We start from the raw sequence: 23,672 nt of genomic DNA on the forward strand, positions 1-23,672 counted from the left end.
CCTCGGGGGTTGGTGCGGTTTTGCACCATCACTCCAGGGGTGTGCGAGCAGGTGATGTGCGGGCACTCGCACCCTCTCCCTGATGCAGCCTGGCCCGCTGGCCTGGCAAATGACTCCCCACCCGTTCCTCCAAGTTGTCATCTTTCAGGCGGGTTCTCGGTAGGTAAACAGACAGCTCACTCCTTTCTTGGGAATGAGGACAGGGAATGTGTGCATTTCGGAAGTTTCTGTGTGTTGGGTATTGCGTGCCAACCGCATGACTGACCGGCATGACATACTTCTGTCAAAATAGGCCCCAGTTAATGCTGTTATCATGTGGGGGTTTTTGTGTCCTAATAAGTTAGATAGTTGTGAAAAGGGAGGCTTTTCCGACAATGAGTGTTCAAAAAAATCTTTGAAAGGTAAGAGTGTAAAGAAAAGCATGATAGAATAAGTAGTTTTCAGTAATATCCTGTGAATTATATTTTGTACCCATAAGTGGCATTGAGAAAAATCTCAGAACATTTCAGATTTAGAATCAGCAATGTTAGATTTTTCTTTTAAGCTGTTAATGTTATCTGAACTTAGTTTTACATTTTGTGACTGATATCAGCACATGTACTTGCCTAATCCTATAAATGTTTCCATTTTGTCTTCCATTTTTGGTAGACTAATTTCTCATTGTTCTAGAGGGACGGAGTGGAATTTATGATGTTGTAAAAATCTTTAAATGGACAACTAGAACAAATTAGTGTTTATATTAGAGAGGAACACTCTATTCCCCCAAAATACCTTTGCCTAGCCTGACTTTTAGAAATAAAGCTGAAGTGTGGTTCATCAAAGAGATTTTTAAAAAAATTTACTTGTTTTATTGATCCATCAAATCAATTAAAAAACAAAATCTGACTGATCACACACATTGATTTCTTGATAGCTTAAATTTTTAGGTTGCACATTCATAGACAGAGTCAAAACCATAGCGGGAACTTATCTTTTTTCACTTCTGTTTTGTCTTGTTAAAATGCTGCCAGGTCTGCCTGCACTCAGATTTCAATACACTGTATTCTTATTGCAAGAACAGGTTGGAGGAAAATGTATGAATTTTTTTTATTAAGGAAAAAAGTTGTTGTGTCTAATTCAAAGCTGTCAAATGTGAGCAGTCTTCAAGGTGGGAGTAAGCCGTATTTAGGTGATATGAAACAAAGTGTTGATACAGGGAATATAGAATAAATACTAGATCAGAAATTCTGTCTGTATGAAGCTGTTGTCAGTCAGTGATCTTTATTGTGCTGTGTGTTTATGTACTTTGAGCACAAGTGTGTATTGTTTAGGCATAAATGTTGGTTTCAGGCCAATGCTTATATTAGGAAATTTTCTGTAGAGCACACTAAGCAAAAACAAAGTCTGAAGCATAATGAGACTACAGTCTTAGTACTACATGGAAGGCACTCTCTATTAATATATTATTACATTAATATACTACAGAAAGAGCTATCTATTGAGAGAGCATTGAATGCACTCCAATAAATATTTTCTAACTGCTTATTATTCTGAGGTGTTTAAAAAGGTTTGTGGGCCACAAACAGTAATTCAGTTCTAATGTACTGCATTGAAGAGTGCAATATTGGCAGAAGGGAATTCTGAGTGTAGTCTTTTGAAAAGTAATTGGTTAGTAAGAGAATGTATGACTTGGAATAAGTGTAATTTAGTGTAGGAAAGTCATACAAATTTGCTTAATTTTTTTTTTCAGTGTAGCTGGTTAAGCAAAGTTATTTTATTAAGAGAATTGTCCTGTAATACTGCTGACCTAGTACTGTTAATATGTATGTAAAAGAAATATAGGTTAAGTCTAAACATCTGAACTGAACAAATAGTTTTGTTGGTTTTCTTGCTTCAGGAACTTGTAATGGATTTGCTGACCTTTAGGGTAACAGTGAAATGTGTTAATATGCCCCTGTGCAAACAATGATTTAAATTAAAAAGTACATAGGACTTAAGGTGTTGTTGTCAAGGCTTTAAATTCATCATCACGTGATGAAACTGTCTTTACTTGATCAGCAAAAATAAGGTCTATAATACATTTATCCTGATTTTACTTCACACAATTCAAAGGGATGTCTAAAGAACATGTCCCATGGTGGCTGACACGTTACATATTTCCCTTGTTGACTGAAAGATTAGAATCTTGTTTTTATAGTACTTTACATTTTGGAGTCATAGTTGATTCCCTCTGCTTCTATGATAACTAGATTTCTTTAGGTTGTGGAGCCGTCAGGAGTACCTAAGGAAAATCACAAAACAAATACATACATTTCAGAGTGTTGTGCCAATGTGACAAGGTGAAAAATTGTACTTAAAAGTGATTAAACTGAGAGGCAGTTGATGCACTACGTAATATTGGTTTCAGAGGCTTAATATGGAGCACTGAGAATTTGCATCATGGTTCTTGTATCCAGGTCTTCAACCATATTAGTCCTGTGGGTTAGCTTTCTTCTGTATTTTATTCCAATGTATTCTGTTTAGTTTCTCAAATCTGAAGTTGTTTGGGTTTGTTTAGGACTGGATAGGAAGAACTGAAACATGAAACACTTAAAATTTGGAAGGTGGAACGTCTGCTTCTTATTGGGGTCTTTTCATGTGACTCATGCATATAATAATTGTCTGCAGCTCTAGTTTAGTGAAGATTATGGTAATCTGGAATTGGTTCCTTGTGAGAAGATATGGGGGGTTGGTTTTTATAATTTCTTTGTAAACAGTTCAGTAGGTAAATAGCAACACTGGAAGTTTTCAGTTCAAAGATTTCTAGCATTGTTATGGGAACTAGGTCTTCCTTAAGTCAAAGAAGCCAGTTTTGCAATTTTAAGTAAAGAGTGTTTAAGTAGGTCTTGGATAATGGTTCTTTTTAAAAAGCCTTTGCCAAATCTTTGAATCAGTCCTAAGATGTGCCTCTGCAACACCTAATTTAAAATCAACACCAGGTGGTTTGATAAGCCTTGGAAGATTAGTAAAGAGTATTCAGAATTTGAATTTCTTGTGATTCAGAAGTGTCATTTTAAAGATGTCTGAATGTTCTAAAAGGATATCCTTTATTGAAGTTCTTGCTTGCAAGCGTGTGAAATCTACTTACCTTTATAAAGGTCTCGAAATTATGAGGCACACTTTTCCATTTTTTTTTTTTTTTTTTTTTAGTTTACCTCAAGGGTAGAAATAAGTCAGCAAGTAAACAGACTAAAATAAACTTTTGAACATATCTGTGCAATAAATTTTCCCTTTGATGGTTTGAGTTACTGGGAGAGATCAGTGTAACAGATGATGTTTAATTTATGATCATTAATCTGTTTCATAATCTAGGTTTGTTAGTGTATAAAATCAGCTTTCAGCTGGTATATGTTCAAATGACTGCAAGTAAGGTAGAGGTCACTTCACTTAAATATTACAACTCATTCTGAAATGCAGATTTTTATGACCTTTTAAGTAATACAAAAATATTGCTGTAGATTATTTTATTACACTGCTATTGGTAATGTTGAAAGCCACAGGCTATGTGTTGCTGCAAATCGAGAAGGTGGAATTTAAAGGTAAAAATAACTCAACATTAAATCCATCCCCTACCCTCAAGGTCTGTTGCCAGAATTGGCCCAGGGTATCTTTTAGTGTAGGCGGAGTGTGAAGTCCTTAAATGTGATCTTGCTGCCTTACCTGTGTGTGTCTTGATTAGGTCAAATTTTATGCCCATTTTCATTCTCTTCAAACTACCAGCAAATTGTGATGTCCAAGCTTTCTAAGTAGGGTTAAAAAAAAGGTGATTGAGATGTCAATTTTCTGGTATCTTCATTCAAGAACATTTTTTAAACTAAACAGTCGGAGTGCAGAGGGGAAGAACTGGTTTGAAGTGATTACTAACACAATTGTGACTTTTTGATGCTTTGAAATTATTCAGTTTAAGTTTATATCTTTGCTGGCTGAGTATTGTATAATGACAAAGATCAAACACCCCATAGAATGACTCAGTATTCAACAAGAAGTCTTTGACTTCTTCTTGGATTAAAAAAAAAAAGGATTCCTGGAATTGTTTGCTCTTCCTGTATGTCTGTACTTCTGTCCATTGTTTCCTGTCTCAACTGTAGTATTTGTTAATATTTTAATTTTTTTAATGATGGGTATTAATGAAATTCGAGACACAAAAGGATCGGTGGGAATGAGTTGAGGAAGAAAAAAGACGATAATTCTTTTAATTGGGTGTTGCTTATGAGGGGATATTGTGTTAATACATCTCTATCACAGTGTGGTACATTTAAAACTGATGTTAAATGTGGTACATTTAAAACTGATGACAAGGGGTTGTATTGGTCTGTTAAGTCAGGTGTATTATAGGTGTTAGATTATATTTTGGCAGATCTAGTTTGCCATTTATTTTAAGATTCAGTAGTGGAATATTTTCCTGTGATGATAGAGGTATACAGCAGTGAAGACTTGTAACTTTTGTCCTTTACCTGCAATTTGTAGGACTCTGTTTTACTTAAGGACTCTGTTGCAGCTTAAGTTTGCATCTTCACTAAACACTATACAAACCTCACCCTCTTATACTTTCAGTGTAGTCATTGGTATGAAAGCTTCACCTCCACATTGTAATTCAAGTGCCTACTCATTCTGCTTGTTGATAGCCTAAGCAAGTTTTCTAGATCACTATAATAAATCATTATTAATATTGTAAAAAATACTATATTGTACATGAACACTGTACCATCGTTCAAGGCCAAGTTGAAAAGTAGAACCTTACCGTGAATAAGAGGACCTGCTTTATGCATCAGTTAATAAGTCTGAATATGTAGTGCACTGACTGTCCATTGTGGTATTATAAGTTGTTCCCGTTTTGGCTTGACTGTGGTTTGTGAATATATTTTTCTTTCTGACCAGCTTTGTCTTTGGGAGGTGCATGTTAACCAGATCTTTGTGACCATCAGTCATTAAAGGGTTATTACATGCTCAAATTAGAAGCCATAAATTCAAGTTCGAAAAGGCTGCTGGAGAGAACTTGTGTGTAAAGTAGAAAAAAAAAAATATCTCTGACTAATCAGATAAGTATTACATTTCCCACTGTGAAAGTTGTCAAATTACAAGGCTTTTGTTGTCAGGTGAGCCAGATAAGTGTGTATAAGCTAATTTATTTTTAGAGAAAAAAAATCAGCAAAATGACTCTTAATAAGAAAATTTCTAATATGGTATTGTTGAAAGTAAAAATGCAGAAACACAAGTTAAAATTTTAGTAACCTTGTTTTCCTTAAGGTTGGTGCATAGTGATCTTGGCCTCTTTAGCTTCTCTTGCCTTTTAGTGGTTTTTTTTTTTTTTTTTAATTGTATTGTAAATTATTTGGCAATGTAGATGTCGTATTTCATTTTATGGTTTTAAAGTATTTAAAAATACATTATTATGTAAATTAAAATAAATATTTTCAGTTTATTTCTATGTGAAAGAGGTCTTGAGAGTTAAGACAGTTTGTTAAATATTATCCTGGTGTAGGACTTCAGTTGTTTGATTTTTAATAACAGGAATAAGGAAGAAAAGAAAAAATAATTGTTTATATGACTATCTAAAAGATAGTCACATCAGAATTTTTCCCTCCTGTGTTTCTCAAAAAATGGTCTCACTTGGAGTAATTCCTAATTTGACATTTCAGTGCTTGAATAGGTCTGACCTTGATAGTATGCAAAGCCTGAGAAGAAAGAATAATTAAAGACATGGAGGCAAATGGAACGTGGAATAAAGTGTGACATGAGTGTCCTGGGTAGAATATGCTAGTCTGATCTATCAGACACCTCTCTCTGTCTGTGTTTCTTTTTTGATCTCTTGTGTGTGCACCTCCCAAACAAAATCTGATCTTACCACTGGATTTACTGCATGTCATGACATTATTTCATTGAATCATAGAATGGTTTGGGTTGGAAGGGCAGGGACTCCTTCCACTAGACCAGGTTGTTCGAAGCACAGTCCAACCTGGCCTTGAACACTTCCAGGGATGGGGTATCCATAACTTCTCTGGACAACCTGTTCCAGGGTCTCACCACCCTCATGGTGAAGAATTTCTTCCTTATGTCCAATCTAAACCTACCCTCTTTCAGTTTAACTCTGTTGCCTCTTTTCATGTCACCACAGGCCATGGTATAGAGTCTTCCTCCATCTTTCTTGTAAGCTCCCTTTGTATGTTGAAAGGCCACAATGAGGTCTCTCCAGAGCCTTCTCCACTCCAGGCTGAAAAACCGCGACTCTCTCAGCCTTTCTTCATAGGAGAGGTATTCTGTCCATCTGATTGTTTTTGTGGCCCTCCTCTGGACCCTGCTCAAACAGGTCCGTGTCTTTCTTGTGCTGGGGGTCCCAGAGCTGGATGCAGTACTTCAGGTGGAGTCTCTCATGAGAGCAGAGTACAGGGGAAAAATCACCTCCCTCGACCTGCTGGCGCTGCTTCTATTTGTGCAGCCCAGGATACAGTTGGCTTTCTGGGCTGCAAGTGCATGTTGCTGGCTCATGTTCAATTTTTCATCCACCAGTATCCCCAAGTCTTTCTTTCTTTCTCACCAGGGCTGCTCTCAATCTATTCGTCCGCAGCCTGTATTGATGTTGGGGATTGCTCTGACCCAGGTGCAGGACCTTGCAGTTGGCCTTCTTGAACTTCATGAGGTTCACACGGGCCCATCCTTAAAGCCTGTCAAGGTCCCTCTAGATGGCGTCCCTTCCCTCAAGCAATTCAATATCATCACTTAGCTTGGTGTCTCGTTGGCAAACTTGCTGAGGGTTCAGTCAATCCCACTATCTGTGGCATTGATGAAGACTGAATAGTATTGGTCCCAGTACACATCTTTGAGGGCCGCCACTTGTTATCAGTTTCTGCTTGGATATTCAGGCATTGACTGTAACTCTAGGCACAGACACCCAGTCAATTCCTTATTCTTTTAACAGTCCATCCATTAAGCCCATATCTCTCTAATTTAGAGGTAAGAATGTTGGGCAGGACCATATCAAAGGGCTTATAGAATTCCAGATAGGTGACAGCCATAGCTCTTTCCTTGTCCACTGATGTAGTCAGTCTGTTGTAGGAGACTGCTGGATTAGTCAGGCACATTGGTGAAGCCATGTTATCTGTTTCTGATTACCTCCCTGTCTTCCATACATTTTGACATATCTTCTAGGAGGGTCTTTTCCATGACCCTTGGTTATTTGGTACAGAAGTATCTGCAAAACTAATAATTAAGTTACAGGTAGAAAAACTTAGTGGAAGAAGTAAGGTACAGAAGGGACAAGCTGTAAAATAAACTGGAGCATGGCTATTGGGAGCTTAATAAGGACATTTCTAAAGGATGGACCAGTGTCATGTTTGAAGTTGGTTTAGTATCTTCGGTAGCGACCTTTATCTGGGTGGGACTGTGCTGGAAGAGTTCTCTGGTAACACAAAGTTAGGAGATGTGATGAATGCAAAAAAAATTGTGCATTTGGTGTGTGCTAATAATAGAACTGCTGTTTTCTCATTTTAGTTGGAAGTGTTGAAGAAGGAGTAAAACTATGAGACTAGTACTTAATCACAGGTTTATTGCGAGTGTGATGAGTCACAAAATGGGGCAAATATGAGACTGTAGTTTTGTAGTGAGGGAAGTATTAATGTCAAGGTTTATGGCATAGATGAAACTTTATCTGAATACATCCCTGTCAACACCTAGTCAGAGAAGATGAACCCAAATGAGAAAAGTGCAAAGAAAAAGTTAATGTAAGTGAAGTAGGATATCTTGGCTTGTTTATCTTAGCAAAAAGAAGACTGAAAAGGGATCTGATTGCTGTCTATAGATATATCTGAAGAGGTAAGCACTGGGGAAAAGAAAAACCATGTAGGCTAAAAGGTAGAATTGGTACAAAAATGAATTGTCATGAAGTGGCTATGAATGTATGTAGATCATTAGAATCTAGTTGAGTTTCACGTCTGAATCATGTCAGTCTGAATCAATTATGTGGGCAAAAATAGTTTTAAATTCATCAGATATCATACAAAATGGTTTGTTTCATGTGGACTTCAGAAGGCTTCTCCTAGTCATGAGGTTACAATGTTCTTGAAAGTTTCGTAGCATAGTGGTAGCCTGATAGCATAGATAGCTTGCCTGAGATAGGTGTTGGGTTTTAAAAATTTTATTTTCTTTGTAAGAAGGGTTGTTCATAAATTTAAAAATCATATAAGTAGGAGTAACTACTCCATATGTGAAGTAAATTTAGTAATTATAATTCATAGGAGTATGATGTTGATTTAACATGTTTAACATTTTAACAGTATGATGTTAATATGGCCACTAAGTCTAGTAGGCCCAATGAAAGAAAAAGCTGTTTGGTTTTCAATTTGGATGGCTACTAGACATCTCCTAGAGATGTTCCATGTTACAGCTCAAGTTAGAACTCTAGCTGCTTCCGCAGGAGCAAGCTGACTCGTCCTAGGAAGCGTGGCTGTATTAGCTCAGCTTAGTACTGTGATGTGAAGGTAATGAGGGAATGAAGTTTGTGACAGAGTGACAAGACTGACTGAATGCAGCTTTTGTTTAAATTTAAAGCAGGTGTTTGTTTTCCTGAGTGACTGTAGGATATGCTGTCCTTGGCTTTTGGAGATTTGGGAGGCCGAGACCTGTATTCTGTGCTTCCAGAGAATGGAAGGTCACTCTGAAACTGCAGTGAGCTGTTCCCATCTTTCGGAGGTAGTCCAGTATTAGCTAGACCTGTCTGTAGGAAATTTTAATGTCTGATATATAAGCCTGTTTAGACCAGGCTCTGTGTTGTGTACTGAGGTTGGACACCATCTAACAGTCAAACACCTGAAACTTTGAGTTTTTGTGGTTGTGGTGTGGTGTTTGTTTTTTGGTTTTTTTTTTTTTTTTTTGGGTGGGGGGGGTGTTTTGTTTTGGTTTTTTTTGACAACTTTCTGGGCTTTTGTCTGCACTGGGTGAAGTGTGGAAGTGATTTATTTTTAAAGTTACTTTGTTACCCTGTTGGGATACTACTTGGAAGGCAACCTGTGAAACCACAGGAGCTCAGGTCTGATGTTTAATATTTGAGTGTGGCCTGTGATACCCAGTTCTTGGTGCACACTGGGAAAAGTGCTAGGTAACACCTTTTGGTGGGTCTTCTGTGGAAAGACTGATTTTCTGTGTGCCACTACAACTGCCATCTGAGATGATTACAAGTGTTCTGATTACTGATACAGAGTTTGAACACCATCTTATATGTTGCAATTTAGATCAGAAAGGTGTATCCAGTTGGAAATATTGTATTTGAGGATGCATAGGTATTTTAAGCTGCTGAATGTTTGACTGTATTAAACAGCAGATCTGGGCTTTTCAGCATCATTGAAACCTTCTGTAAGCTGTAGCAGGTTAAAATACAAAGCAAGGTTAAAAAGAAAAAGATAGGGAAGAGTCACTTGTTTATTTAATACTGTTGTTCAAATCTGCTAGTGTTCTTTGAAATCTAAGAGCCTCTGTAATTATCAAATTCATTAGTTATCCTGCCTCATGCAAGTAAAGAGAATAGTTGCACCAGCAGGAAGGGTTTATAATGGCCCTTACTGAACTAAATTATTAATATTGCATCTATACTGAAAGTTTGCTTGTACATATCACTTGGTTGTTTCAGGACTTCGGGTATAATTTGCTGTTTTAAATGTTCATGTTTAGCAGTAGTAAAATATTTCTAGTGCTTTTGTTATTTCAATTGTGGGAATCCTTGGGAATGAATAATACTTTTATCATTAGATTTGTAAGACTTTATCTTAGTAGAATTATGAGCTCCCAATTTTAGTATACTCTTAAGTGTGTGTTTGGCAAGAATAACAATGTAACCAGATAAAGCTAAACTGCGAGTAAGGAATTAACAATAATATGGAGGTTAAGTTTAAGTAACAAACATGCCTTTGATGACAGTTCTTTAGTAATGGCACTATTTCAATAGGAAAAATATCAAGAATAGACATATGACTGAATTGGACACAGACTTAGATTTTAAAGCTTAAGCTAAATGCAAGCATTAATATCTTTGGATGAAGTTATTCCATGTTATGCCATCTATTAATAGTGTTTTTGTTGTTGTTGAGGCTAAAGAAACCTTTGTCCGTATTTAACATTAAATGCAGGACAATCTCCATTTAGTCTGTGTTTAATATATGAAGTAGATAATGTTCTCTTTGCAAGAATTCGTGGTAATTATCTGTGTCTGTACTTCACCCTTGAGATAAATGCTTATTGTATTTTTACTGTGTGTTTTGGTCACTAACAACATATCAGTAACAAGCTTAGGTGAATATGAAACTTTGATCCGGAAAGAAAATGTAAGAAAAAAAAAATTGTTTGTTTTGTCTGCCTTGAAATGCCACTGTAGTATATTCCTTCTTTACTCTGTCAGAATGGCAGGCAAAAGATTTAAATTCCCGTTTCTCTTACACCAGCCCCCAGTAAAGCATGCATGCCAGCAGCTGCACAAGCACCTTTAGTTAGCTGTATAGGCATATATGGGCTCTGCTTGCCCCTTTGAAAGAGGAAGATGAGCTCTTTTAGGATTAAACAATGGCCATTGTCTCAGCATTTTTTAGAAGGAAAAATCTTTGACAGATATATCATCAGCATGGATGCTGACAGCATGTCATTATGAGGAGCTCAGACAAAATCTGATGTTACCCATGAGAAACAGTGCTAGCCTAGGATCATCCTTCAGGAGCTGTAGACATTGAGGTGTGTCAACTTTCTTATACAGCCTTTTTTGCATTCTGATGTTTACGTGCAGGTTGATGATGAAATTAATAACTAATTCTCAAGTTCCAGGGTAGAATAAGAAGTAAAAGATTCTGTGAATATCTACCTGAGAGCCATGATTATTTGTAGGTAGTATTAATATCGCACCCTCATCCACTGGTTAGTCCTAATTATTCAGACCTGTAATGGTGAAGTGTTAATCCATGAAACCTAAGCTGTTACGCTTCATAGACAGTGAATAATTTTAACATAGGTGATTTGCTAGTCAGAATTTTTTTTCCAGATGAAGAAGGTATTTGAATGGTTATGGTTTTAGTATTTCAAGAGGGAGGAATTACGTTCATTGGCAATGCATGTTATGGATTCTCTTCAGATTGTTTTCACAGAAATCTGAATATTAATTTATTAAAACTAGTTCATTGAAATAAACAGCATTCTTCTCACTTTCTTTTGTGTCAGCTATGTCACTTATGCTTTTTTTTCCAGAAAGTACTATAAAGTTCTGTTTGGAGTAATTCAATACTTTGCATTTAAGATTAGTTTATCATCTGACAGGGTAGTTTTAACTTGCTACAGAACACTGGTCTTTCATTTTTAGATGTCTTCCCTTCAGCATGCTTGGTGGAAGATGATCAGGTCAGGGAATACTTAAGTAAACTGGATATACATAAGCTCATGGGCCCTGATGGGATGCACCCACAAGTGCTGAGGGATCTGGCAGATGGAGAAATAGACTGACAGGAACCTTGTGAAGTTCAACAAGGAGAAGTGCAAAGTCCTGCGCCTGGGGAGGAACAACTCACCATGCACCGGTACAGGCTGGGGGCTGTCCAGCTGGAAAGCAGCTTTGCAGAAAAGGCCCTGAGGGTCCTGGTGGACACCAAATTCACCATGAACCAGCAAAGTGTCCTTTCAGCTGTTGTAGTTTTCACCCTATCTGGCAATCAAACACCACAAGAACTGTTTGTTCAACTTCCCCCCTCCTGGGAATGGGGGTGAGAATCAAAGGGGTAAAGGGAAAAGAGACTCATGCATTGAGATAAGAACAATTTAGCAATTAAACTACAATAATATTGATAAAAATTATAATAATAGTAATATATGCAAATATACAAATGAGTGATACACAGTGATACTGCTCAGTGACCCAGTCACCCAGTGACTTGGTCACCCAGTGACAAAGGCTCAGCCTGTACCCGGCTAACGATGCTGGAGCAGGGAGAGTCCTGGAACGGAGATACGAACCTGAGTGTACGAGAGACTCAAACAACCCTGAGAGAGGGGGGACCTGGAGGGAGGCAAGCCAGAGCAAGACAGAATACTTCCAGACAGAGCCTCATCTATATACTGGGGATGAAATGCGTGATATGGAATAGACCATTGTCCAATTTGTGTCTCGATACTAAACCTAAGATCGAATCCTAGGCTGTGCTCCCTCCGATCTTCTCCTGCCCCTGCAGACACTGGCCCGGCAGAGAAGGTGTAAAGTCCTTGACTGTCCTGGCAGCAACTCTAAACATCAGTATGTTATCATCTGCCTTCTCAGCACAAATCCAGAACACAGCCTCTCACTACGTACTATGAAGGAAGTTAACTCTGTCTCAGCTGAAACCAGGACAGCAGCAAAGAAGATAGATGGTATCCTGGGCTGCATTAAAGGAGTGGTGACAGCACGGAGTGGGAGGTGATCCTTCCCCTCTGTTCAGCCCTGGTGAGGCCACACTGGAGCCAGTTCTGGGCTCCGCCCTACGAGAGAGACATGGACTTACTAGAGAGAGTCCAGTGAAGGGCCACAAAGATGATGAAGGGGCTGGACTGTCTCTCCTCTGAGGAAAGGCTGAGAGAGCTGGGACTGCTGAGCCTCGAGAAGGAAAGGCTCAGGGGATCTCATTAGTGTCTATAAATACCTGAAGGGAGGGTGGAAAGAGGACAGAGCCAGGCTCTTTTCAGTGTTGCCCAGTGACAGGACCAGAGACAATGAGCACAACCTGAAACACAGAAGCTTCCCTCTGAACAGCAGGCAACTTTTTTTTTTTTTTAAACTGTGAGGACAACTGGCACAGGTTGTCTATGTAGGTCATGGAGTCTCCATCATGGAGCTGTTCAAAGCCATCTGGGCATGGTCCTAGGCAACTGGTCCTGGGTGTCCCTGCTTGAACAGGGAGTTTGGCTGAGATGACCTTCAGAGGTCCCTTCCAAGGTCAACCATTCTGTGATTGCTGTGTCAAATGATGGGAAAGAAAAACAATTAAATTTTGGCCTAATTAAAAAATTCCTTATTACATCATATGAATGTAGATTACATGGGGCTGTGTTAATTTAACTTTTTCTTTCTTTGTTCCATTTTTGCTTCTAACTCTGGCAGAATGAGTTGATGGAGATCTTACTCTGTTCCTGTCAGGTCTATAATAAAAGTCAGTTAATTTTTCTCAAAATTTGTCTTGCTGGCTCTATAATATCACTGCTAGTGATGTATCCTGCTGACTTGAACTCCTTTCTCATTCATTAGTGCTCAAATTGTCAAATGCAGTAGATGATTTTTCTTTGCCTGCCCAGCCTGACTTCATTGTGTGCTGAAAGAAAACTACCTGGCCTGAGCTTGTCTTGTTAAAGATGCCTTGAAGTGTTCTGTATATTTCAAGTGCTCTTGGAATTTCAAAGGTGATGAAGCAGTTGTGAAATAACAGCATCCCTCTTAAAGCATATAATCCCAATAGTTTTTGAAGTTAACACTGTAATTTACACATTTTAAGGAGTTTGGATTCCTTTTTGCCAGTTTGTGTGCTTTTTTGTCTGTACTTACGTTGTTTATAGATGTGGGTAAATGTACCCCTTTACTGTGCCAGTTTACAGCTTAAATGAACTTTAGTTCCGTGCATGAAATAGAGTGGTTTCTGTCAGAGTCAGTTTACATATAAGCTTTTATAACAGCTACAGTTCAATGTCTTAAATCAAAGGGGACAATATACTTAACACTTAAGCTGTTTCATATAAAATGCTGTTAAAATTATTTAATAATGCATGTTCAGTTCTGTACATCTACAAATTATCTGCCTTCCAATTATCAAAGATTTTATGTAATTTAATAAAATGATAATTTCTGATCCAATTTCAGGTAGAGGTGGTGTTCTATGACAGGCTCTGTGTGTACACTATGACAGCCTTACAAATTTTGAATGTAGTTCCTTGATAAACAAATCTGTCTACTTCTCAGAAGTTCTTTATGTTTGCTCTACTACCAACAACCAGAGATACTGGCAGTGATCTCTCACCTTTTCCATGGGTACCACAGGTGGAGGAGGTGTGTGACGTGACTTCCCACTCTAGAAAGGCATAGTCACATCATCATTTTTTTTGCTTACGTTTGACTGTCCCAGGCACTAGAAGGATGACTTTTGGAGCTGAGGAACTGAAGGAGGCCTGAATTTGAAGAGAAAATTACATCATTGATCAAGAAGATCTCTGTACATGTCCTACCTGTCCAGTAATACATAGTATTTTGGTTTTACTGCAGTATAACTGGCAAGGTTGTGACGAGCTAGGAAACTTGGCACTATGTTTCAGCGGTGGAAACTGGCTGTGCAGAATCTGTGTCGTTTCTTCCTGCCCCCTAGTTGCTGTAGTCGAGATGTGTAGTTGCCAGAGGCAACCTCAGCATTAATGTTGCAGTGACTGCATTGTAAGACTACTGGAATAGAAATTCAGTACATAATGGTTTTGGACATCTCTAGTATTTCTGAGTGTGACTAGGCAGGTGTCTGTTATTCCTTTCTAAAGCTCTTAAAAGTAAAAAAGACAGGAACAATCTTGGCATGGATTGTCACTGCTCCATTCAAGACAGCTGGAATAACCTGGCACTCTCACAACTTTTCTTCTAGGAAGATGCTGTAATTGGTGTCTTGAATTTAAACTACAAAGTGGCTTGCTGAACTCTCTGTGGCCTTTTAAGTAGCTCTGACTCCCAGAGGTTGTTAGATGGAAGTTACAGGTTTATAAAGCAATGATCTGTTGTCATTAGACATCATAGTTACATCAGTATAGCTTGAGTATTTTATTAGTTAAATTACCACAGCTTCTGAAAACCCTAGTTGCAGATCCAGAAGTCCACTGTCTGAAGTTGTACAGATACAGGATAGAAGATAGTCTTAAACAGTTTGCAATGGAAGTATTGGGCAAGCAGCAGTAGATGAGTACTCAGGAGGTATTTTGTGTGGTGGGTACAGTTAGACATGAGCCTATCTGTGCCCTAAATGCTCAAATAAAAACCATCTTTGGCCTGGGTGTCATACAAGCAATGAATGAGACGCTCTTTCTGAGAGTATAGTGCTGTCCTAGTGTAGCTGTATGTTTCCTGAGATGAAGTTGGCGTGCTTTTGTGCATCTTGGTGCATGTGCAGAATATCCATCTTTGTCTGTTCTTTTCCTTGGTTACGTGCAGTCTGTGCAGTATGGCCTAAAATATTTCTCCTTCCTGATTGTCCTTCTCTCTGCCTCTTCTCTCTTGTTTTTCTCAAGAAACTGTCATGACTTTGACTTTTGCCCTCAGGCCATTAGTGCCCGCTTGTACTTTATTTCTCCACTGCCCCAAGGGTAGCAATATTTTTGTTTGTGTGAATGGGAACTCTGGAATCCTCTCCTGCTGTTGCATGGTTGATTTTTTGAAGAAAAAATGCTAATGTTGTGCTAATATAGACCAGGTTGCTCAAAGCCTCATCCAGCCTGGCCTTGAACACCTCCAGGGATGGGGCATCCACAGCTTCTCTGGGCAGCCTGTTCCAGTGCCTCACCACCCTCACAGTGAAAAATTTCTTCCTTATATCTAATCTAAATCTACCCTCTTTCAGCTTATAACCATTACCCCTCGTCCTCTCATTACACTCCCTGATAAAGAGTGTTTCCCCATCTCTCCTGTAGGCCGCTGTTAGGTGCTTGGAAGGCTGCTGTAGGGTCTCCTCGAAGCCGCCTTTTCTCCAGGTTGAACAGCCCCAACTCTCTCAGCCTGTCCTCATAGGAGAGGTGCTCCAGCCCTCTGAACATCTTCGTGGCTCTTCTCGGGTCCCACTCCAACAGGTCCAGGTCTTTTTTATGTTGGGGGCCCCAGAGCTGGATGCAGTACTCCAGGTGGGGTCTCCTGAGTAGAGGGGGAGAAGTGCCTCCTTCGACCTGCTGCTAATGCTTCTTTTGATGCAGCCCAGGACACAGTTGGCTTTCTGGGCTGCAAGCGCACACCGCTGGGTCATGTTCAGCTTATCATCAACCAACACCCGCAAGTCCTTCTCCTCAGGGCTGCTCTCTATCCACTCTCCACCCAGCCTGTATTTGTGCTTGGAATTGCCTCGACCCATGTTCAGGACCTTGCACTTGGCCTTGTTAAATTTAGTGAGGTTTGCAGTGGCCCACCTCTTAAGCCTGTCAAGGTCCCTCTGGATGGCATCCCTTCCCTCCAGCGTGTCGACCACACCACACAGCTTGGTATCATTGCAAACTTGCTGAGGGTGCACTTGATCCCACTGTCCATGTCTCCCACCGATATGTTTAACAACACTGGTCCCTGTACTGACCCCTGTGGAACACCACTTGTCACCGATCTCTCTGAGTGTGACCATCCAGCCAATTCCTTATCTAGCAAGTGGTCCTTCTGTCAGATCCATGTCTCTCCAATTTAGAGACAAGGATATAATGTGGGACTGTGTCAAAGGCTTTGCACAAGTCCGGGTAGATGGTGTCAGTTGCCCTTCCCTTATCCACCAGTGCTGTGGCCCTGTCGTGGAAGACCACCAAATTCTACAATTCTTGTGCCTGCTTCTGCCTGTCCACACTCAGATCAGTACTGTCTGTTGGTATGCCACTAAACTCTTAAAATAGCTGGGTTCTGCAGGAAGAGTGAAATTTAGTCGTCTTTTCCTTTTGTGTACCAGTTTATCTGACAGTTGTGATTCTTGAGAGGCTTTATACAGCTTTTTTTCTTTAAAGCTTTTCGGAAAGCAGGTGGAAGGTGAAGCTGTCAGAAGGGTGCTGTAGACCTTGACAAAGATTTCAGTCCACTCTGAAACAAATGTCTGATACTAAAAAAACATCCTTGAGCTAAAGGCTTTTTTTGGGAAGTGTCCAGGAAATGCAAAGAAAGTCACTGTATTCATGTACCTGGGGAACAAAAGTAGGTTTTTTTTTTTAATTGTCTGTGGTGTTAGAACTGACAGTAAATATCAGAATAATTTGAAGAGTATTTTGAATCCTATCTCATTATTATGCACATTGAGAAGGCAGGCATGAGGGAACCTTTCATATCTCAAAAGAAACAACATATTTTTTAAAGTTTAAAAAGCAGTTTATTATTCGTTTATAAATTCACCACTTCTTTGTCTTGAAATAAGCTATTTTTGAACAGTCTAGCTTCTTTTTTTGATGACTGTGGCTTCCAAAATGAGTCTCTAGATGGAGCCTTTTTTTCCTTTGAGCAGAATTTCCTTAGTAGTAGTAGTTGAGAAGATTGAAAAGCAGAGCACCGCAGGTTATTTAGAGTTGCAATTAAAAAAAACAACCAACAACCCGCACCTTTGGAAGCCAGGGTGCTGTATGCTGCTGGGCACTGCAAAGGCAATTATCTAGGTGGCTGTCAGTAAAACTGCCAGAATAACTTCCTCAAAAGTGTTTGTGTAGCTTGAAAAAATAATCTTTAGTCTTTTCTGAGAGTATCACCAGTCAGATTTAGAGGAGTATTCAGCTGCTTGATTTTAGTTCAGCTTGTGGTATGGGTGATGGGAGTTATTTTTGGGTCACACTCTGTAAGTATATGCAACTGGATCCTGCAGGAGCCATCAAGAGGCAAGTGGCAGGAAACCTTGAAGCAGTTTTGTAAATATTCTCATGGAGGCTGTGTCAGATTTGCTTGGGTTGATTTTGTTCACCATATAAAGTCAGATTAGAAATGAAGTTTTGGACAAGTAATACCAGTTTCTATTTTCTCAGGAGAATCTCATTAAATGTAAACCTAGTTCATGGGTATCTTCATCTACATCTTGGTATTCTGGTTCTCAGTAATTCCCATTTTAGTCCTTCACTGATTTGTATCTTGGTGTTTTGTGTTAGGACTCTATTAAGCACTCTGGTTAGCCCTCTCAAACTCAAGGATTTGGAATGAGAGAGTTATAGAAACAAAGACATGGGTCAGATAGTGAGCCCTCTAGTGTAGTAACGTGTTTGATAGTGGCCTGTGCCGTTTCCTTCAGAATAGTCCAGACACCTCTGGGGAATAAGGTGTTCACAAGAGAATTGACTTCCTTTGCCTCATTCAATTAGTGGTTTTGTTGTACCTTACTAGTTGTTCATATCACATATATTTTTCATCCAATTTAATCTAAATTTTACTTTATTTTTTTAATGGAAAAGTTGTTGTCTTGCTTTCAATATTGATGAAGATTGTTTTTTAGTAATTTAATGTATAATTTTTCAAGAATGATAAGGTTCTTAGAAGTTAATGTACAAATGAAATATTATTGAATAAATTTCATTTTCATAAGAAATTCCATTTTCTAGGTTACATTCTTTTAGTGCTTGTGCAGTCTTGCTTTCAGATGATGCAAGCATAAGGGAGATGTAACATAGCTCAGAACACTGTGAGGCTTGCTTGCTTTTTGTACTGTTACTCTATGGCATCACATGGAGGTGATCTCTGTTGGAAGACGTCCTTTTGAAGCTTGACATTGAAATTATGCTTCTTGTCTGATCCAGTCTTAGAGGCAATTCCTATCTTGATGGTTTAACATAAACACAGGTTAGAGAATACACTGCATTGAATCCATAAATATGGCAAATACAGCTTCTTTTCTGTGGATCAGCTAGCTAGAGTATATGCATAAGCAGAGTATCCTCTCTCTTGCCTATTTTGAGTTTAAAATATGAGGTTGATGTCTGTTTCTGTCAAGTCTGTAAGAGCTCAGAAGTGCAACAGAAGTTGAAATCTCAAGAGCAGTTAGTATGCTTCAGTATCACGGTGTTGTCTTTCTTTGAATAGTTGAAAGAGTTTCAAAGTATGTCTTGTTTCTATTCGTAAGAAAAATCCAGCAAAATTTACTTTTGTGTATGACCATTACTTTCTAGCTATTTAAAATGTTGAGAATGATTTGGTAAAATTAGCATATGTATATATTAACTTTTCGTGCTAGCAGCTTGAGTCTGTCATACTATTTAAGAGTTATTTGTTCATTGCTGTAATATATGTTATTATAACTAAGGTGACAGAGCATGGTTTGCATGTAAACAGTGTATGTGCTTTTAGAAGGTTGTTTCCATCAAGTTATATTTTAAGAGTAATTTGTATTTATAAACAGATTTATTTTCCAGAGATACGTACATATTTTAAAAAAAAAAAAAACAACCCTTTTTTCAGGTCCATTTACAGATGTAGTAACTACAAATCTTAAACTACGAAATCCATCAGATAGAAAAGTATGCTTCAAAGTGAAGACCACGGCACCTCGTCGATACTGTGTGAGGCCAAACAGTGGAATCATTGACCCAGGATCATCTGTAATTGTTTCAGGTAAAAACCAATGCATGCAGTTGTAGGTTATGCATTTTCAGGCCTTTCATGAAGTTCTCTGATGCTTGAGCTTAGAGGCTGTTTGAAGTATGTCAGCTTTTTAAAAAGATTTTTTTTTTTTAAATAAAACTGTTCCCCTTCATTAGTGCAATGTCAACTTGATGCAGAGCTGCAAAGATGCATGAAAAATCCCCCATATAGAAATACTTGCCATTTATCACATTTATCTGCAGCTCTCTGAAAGGAAGAAAGTTGGAAATGGGCAGTGATGTTAACAGTACCTTTGCTTCAGACTATTATATCTTGAATTAGGGCATTGCTTGGCTGCTCTGATGCGTTTAACATTTAATAGATTATTTAAAAAAAAATTCATTCGCAATTGTAGACTAGTTATTTTGACCATACTATTGGTTCCTGAACTCTCGTTTCATAATTCTTCCATTTATCACAGTAGTAATGTTAAGTGGCATTAAATTACTTTTTAAAAAAATCATATTTTCTGTTATTTTAGGTACACAGAGTAGTTCATAGCCCTTAAATTTGAAAAATCTAGTATGTTTCACTCGATTATAGAGACACTCTCTTATTCTGTTGGGGTTTTTTTGTTTGTTTTTGTTTTTTGGTTTTGGTTTTGTTTGGGTGAAGGGATTAAAGAAAGAATCCTTAAATAATCCTTACTTTTCAGGAGAGTGTGAGGCCTGGAGCCAGACAGTATTTTCTTTTTTTTCCTTGAAACTCCATGTAGGTTTGGCTTACATGCTTCATTCTGACAATCCACAGAATTTTTATAGCTGGACATGTAGTAGTCTAATCCTGTGCTGGACTGTACAATGTCAGGTGTTAGTAATTGTGGGAGTAGAAATTCTCAAGAAAATTGGAAAATAATAGATATCAGTCTTCTGGTTTGGTAAATGATTTTCATAGGTAATTCTCCGTATCGTTTTGAGGTAGGAATCTCCAGAATCAAGGGGTTCTCAAGCTAGTGACTGTAAGAGGTGAGAAACTCTATTTCTCTGGACCTGCCATATTACCCAGCTTGGAGAGAATGGAATCCCCTTTTTATAGGCTGCAGTCTCATAGGTTGTAGAGATCACCGGCAATAGAGGTGTGAGCTCCTACCTCTCTTAAGTCTAGAAAGCTGATTTTTGTAGAGCCCTTGGAGAGCTGTAGCAAAGCAAAAAGGAAACATGGAACAATCTTCAGAGCTTCATATCCTTATACCCTTTGAGAAATTTAAAAGAAGTTGGAGAAGTAGCTTCAGGTGATATGTTCAAATCTTGCAAGGAATAACTCGGGAAAACTTTATAGTTGATTAAAACCTTAGAGTAACTTTTCTTGTATGAGAGAGACCAGTTTGCTCATGTAATATGATATGTAGAATGTGACCCTTTAAAACTTTAGTATTGCTTACCATGGATGGTCCAGCATCTTGTGGATGAAAGATCATTTTACTGAGAATGGGTTCAAGATTCAAATAGTCAAAAGCCTACTTTATTTCTGTATTTAACTTTGACTTACAGCTATTTTGTCTGTGTGCTTGATCTGGTATTGGGGATCTTTCCCGTGGGTAGTCCTACATCACAATCAAGATATTCCTGGACTTTGTCTTCAGGGAACTTAGCTTAAAGTATTCCATTTTCCTGTTGTAAAGTGTGGTTTCATAGTTACAAGTCATCCTTTTAATGCTCTGAATATTTCAGTTTTTTTAAATGAGGCAGTACTGGAGCTGTAAGCAATATTTTAGCTTCAGGTTCACCCTTAAAGGGAAACAGTATCACACTGCTTGACTCTTCAGTTTGCATAGTGGGGAATCCTTGATATCCCTTTTTCTGTATTACTGGATTCTCATGCAGTTATTCGAATACAGTGACCCCAAGATGCTTTCATGTGCAGTTATTTAGTTACAGTGACTCCACAATGCTTTTCAGAATTAAGTTCTCTTCCCCAAAGTGTCAGCTTAATCTTTTTGGTTTTGAGCATATAATTTCTTTTGGGTCACTTGGTAAGCCAAGTGTGCAGTTAATTTTTTTGGTGACCCACTTTGTTATCTCATCAATCTGTCAAGTGAATGTTTTCAGTGCTGACTCATCTTTCATATAATTAAAAATAGATTTCTCTCACGTTGTTGTGCAGAGAGAATTCACTCTAGGATACCATGGGCTGAAACTTTGTTTTCAAAAGTAAATGTTGAGATAGTGTTAGCTGTCTTCAGCCTGTAGAATACATTGTGCTGGTTCATAGTCAAGTGAGTTTTTAAATTCATTGTTGGAGATATGATTTAACAATAATTTTAAGGAAGTCCATGGGCATTTTGTTTGTCATTCAGTTGTGAATCACTAGGTAACTATCTTCAGCCACATTTATACATTTTTTTTCCAAAAATACTAATTTGGTAAGACCTGTTTTTTTTTACCTTGATGTCCTAAGTTAACTATTTATTATGGTATCGTGTATTGGATGTTAATAACTTGTTAACAATAATTGTTTGTTGTTAATTTTTCTTTTCCAAAGATAGTGTGTTACTCTTCTTCCTTTACAACTTGTTACTGTTACTTGTTACTGTTTGTCCTTCTGGTGTTCAGACCCCTTTAAGATTTGTTTTGTGGAGATAAAGCCCTCCTGTGTAGAAAATATAGGCCTATTAACAAGAGACTTACTTTCATAACTGTTTGTTGCAGCTCCCCTAGAAGTGATCTCTGGACTATTCAGGGATTCCAAGAACATATTGAAAACTGTGACTTCATGTATTAATGAGACTTTCCATGATCACTTAAAACCATGAAGAGCTTGAAGAGCTCTTTGAATTTGTGGATTGTCTTTCTGTACTGCTTTTCAATTCAATCATATTTTCAGCTGTTACTGGGTGGTCAAAGAATATAAAGTTATTTAACTAGTTATCCAAGGATTCTGCCAGCATGGGAAGAAGTTCTCTGTTGATGGAAAGCTGACTTTGCCATGTTTCAGTTTACTCCATCTGGTCCTTGGCTTTAGGAAACCGAAGTACTGCATCCTATTCAGTAATCTGTTGATGGAACAATTATTGGAGATAAATTGCTATAGCATCCATACCTGGAAGAAACATTTAGCTTGATCAGTTATGTTTTGGACCACAGTGAGACCAATGATTAAGGAAACCTGACTTTATAAACTTTCCAAATAGGATTGTTTGAAAGCATGTAAAATACTGCAATTCCTTTATGTGCTTTATTTGTGAAATATATCTGATTCAGATTATTCCCTTCTCCTTTGATTATGCTGTATGTAACCTTTAAGGAAAAAAACCGAGATAACCATGCTGTAGCAAACATTTGCAACTTGTTGCTAGTATTTAAGGCCTAAAGTTAGGTGGCAGTGTAATTAAAGTAGAAGTAACTTTTTTTTAGAGGTACCAGTGAACTGGGAAAGGCCTAGTTGGTAATTTTGATATTGTGCTTAGTATTTTATAAACTAACGCACTTCAATCCTACCATGAAGAATTTACTCTCTGTGTGAAGGGAAGCACATTGAACATGCATGCATCCAATGAAGATTCAGAATTGTGGAAAATATAATTGAATTGTTGAAAATTGTAGTGGTATCGAAGTCTGCAGGCTGAATTAGTTTAGAGTATGTGGGAAGGTTGTTCAGAGCATACAGTGTGTTTTTCTGGCTAAATCAGTATTTGTGCTATAGATTTTTCATTGCTGTAAAATAGGTAAATGTACAGATACCTGTTGATAAGACTCCATCAGTATAATTCTTGGGGTTTTTTGTAGTCTTTATCTGAAACTACTTCAGCTTCTCTATTAATTTTTTGTAAAGGAACTGGACTGGAATTCCTATTCTGTGGAACACAGTTGTATGTCCACTGTCAAATAATTTATCTCTACAGTTCACTCTGAGTCCTCATCCTCTGGTAGACAAAGTTGCAAGTGTACCCGTATACACATATTTAAATATAATTTGTGTGTTTCTATGCTCCCATCTGGAGTAAAGGATCTAATTGTCTCTGAAAGGAGACAAGGAGGCTAACATGATAGTTTGTTTCAGGGTGTGCTCCAGACATATGGTTGGAGGTAGACTCTGCTGGGTGTGTATCCATCCCTCTGCTTCAGTAGTACCCCAGCACTACCATAACAAACCTTCTGTATTCGGGTATTTCTGCAAACCCTTATATTATGCCCCTGGATATGCAACTATATGCTACAAAAGTTCTGCTGGTCTGTATTATAGACATCATGTTATTTTAGTCCCTTTGAGCTAAAGAAACCATGCACAAAATAGTGGTGCCAGGGTGACCTGGGCAACTGCTGTGTGGTGTAAAAGCATACAGTCTGCTCCTGGATGGCCTTGTACAGCTTGGATGGATGAAGTACTGTGCTTCTGCAATTAAAGCTTTCAT

The 23,672-nt window shown here is 38.2% G+C and overlaps 1 protein-coding gene across 1 annotated transcript in view; it reads left to right on the top strand.

The window, feature by feature from the left end:
* The first annotated feature begins 3,502 nt into the window (after positions 1-3,502).
* The window catches only part of VAPA (VAMP (vesicle-associated membrane protein)-associated protein A, 33kDa), a 28,712-nt gene continuing 8,542 nt past the window's right edge, over positions 3,503-23,672 (top strand). The window contains exons 1-2 of the mRNA XM_010079116.1: positions 3,503-3,557; positions 19,139-19,291. Coding sequence (XP_010077418.1) covers positions 3,503-3,557; positions 19,139-19,291 — 208 coding nt within the window. The remainder of the gene's footprint in view (positions 3,558-19,138; positions 19,292-23,672) is intronic.

The sequence above is a fragment of the Pterocles gutturalis genome, unplaced genomic scaffold (assembly GCF_000699245.1).
Source record: "Pterocles gutturalis isolate BGI_N339 unplaced genomic scaffold, ASM69924v1 scaffold8016, whole genome shotgun sequence".
Lineage (NCBI taxonomy): Eukaryota > Metazoa > Chordata > Aves > Pterocliformes > Pteroclidae > Pterocles > Pterocles gutturalis.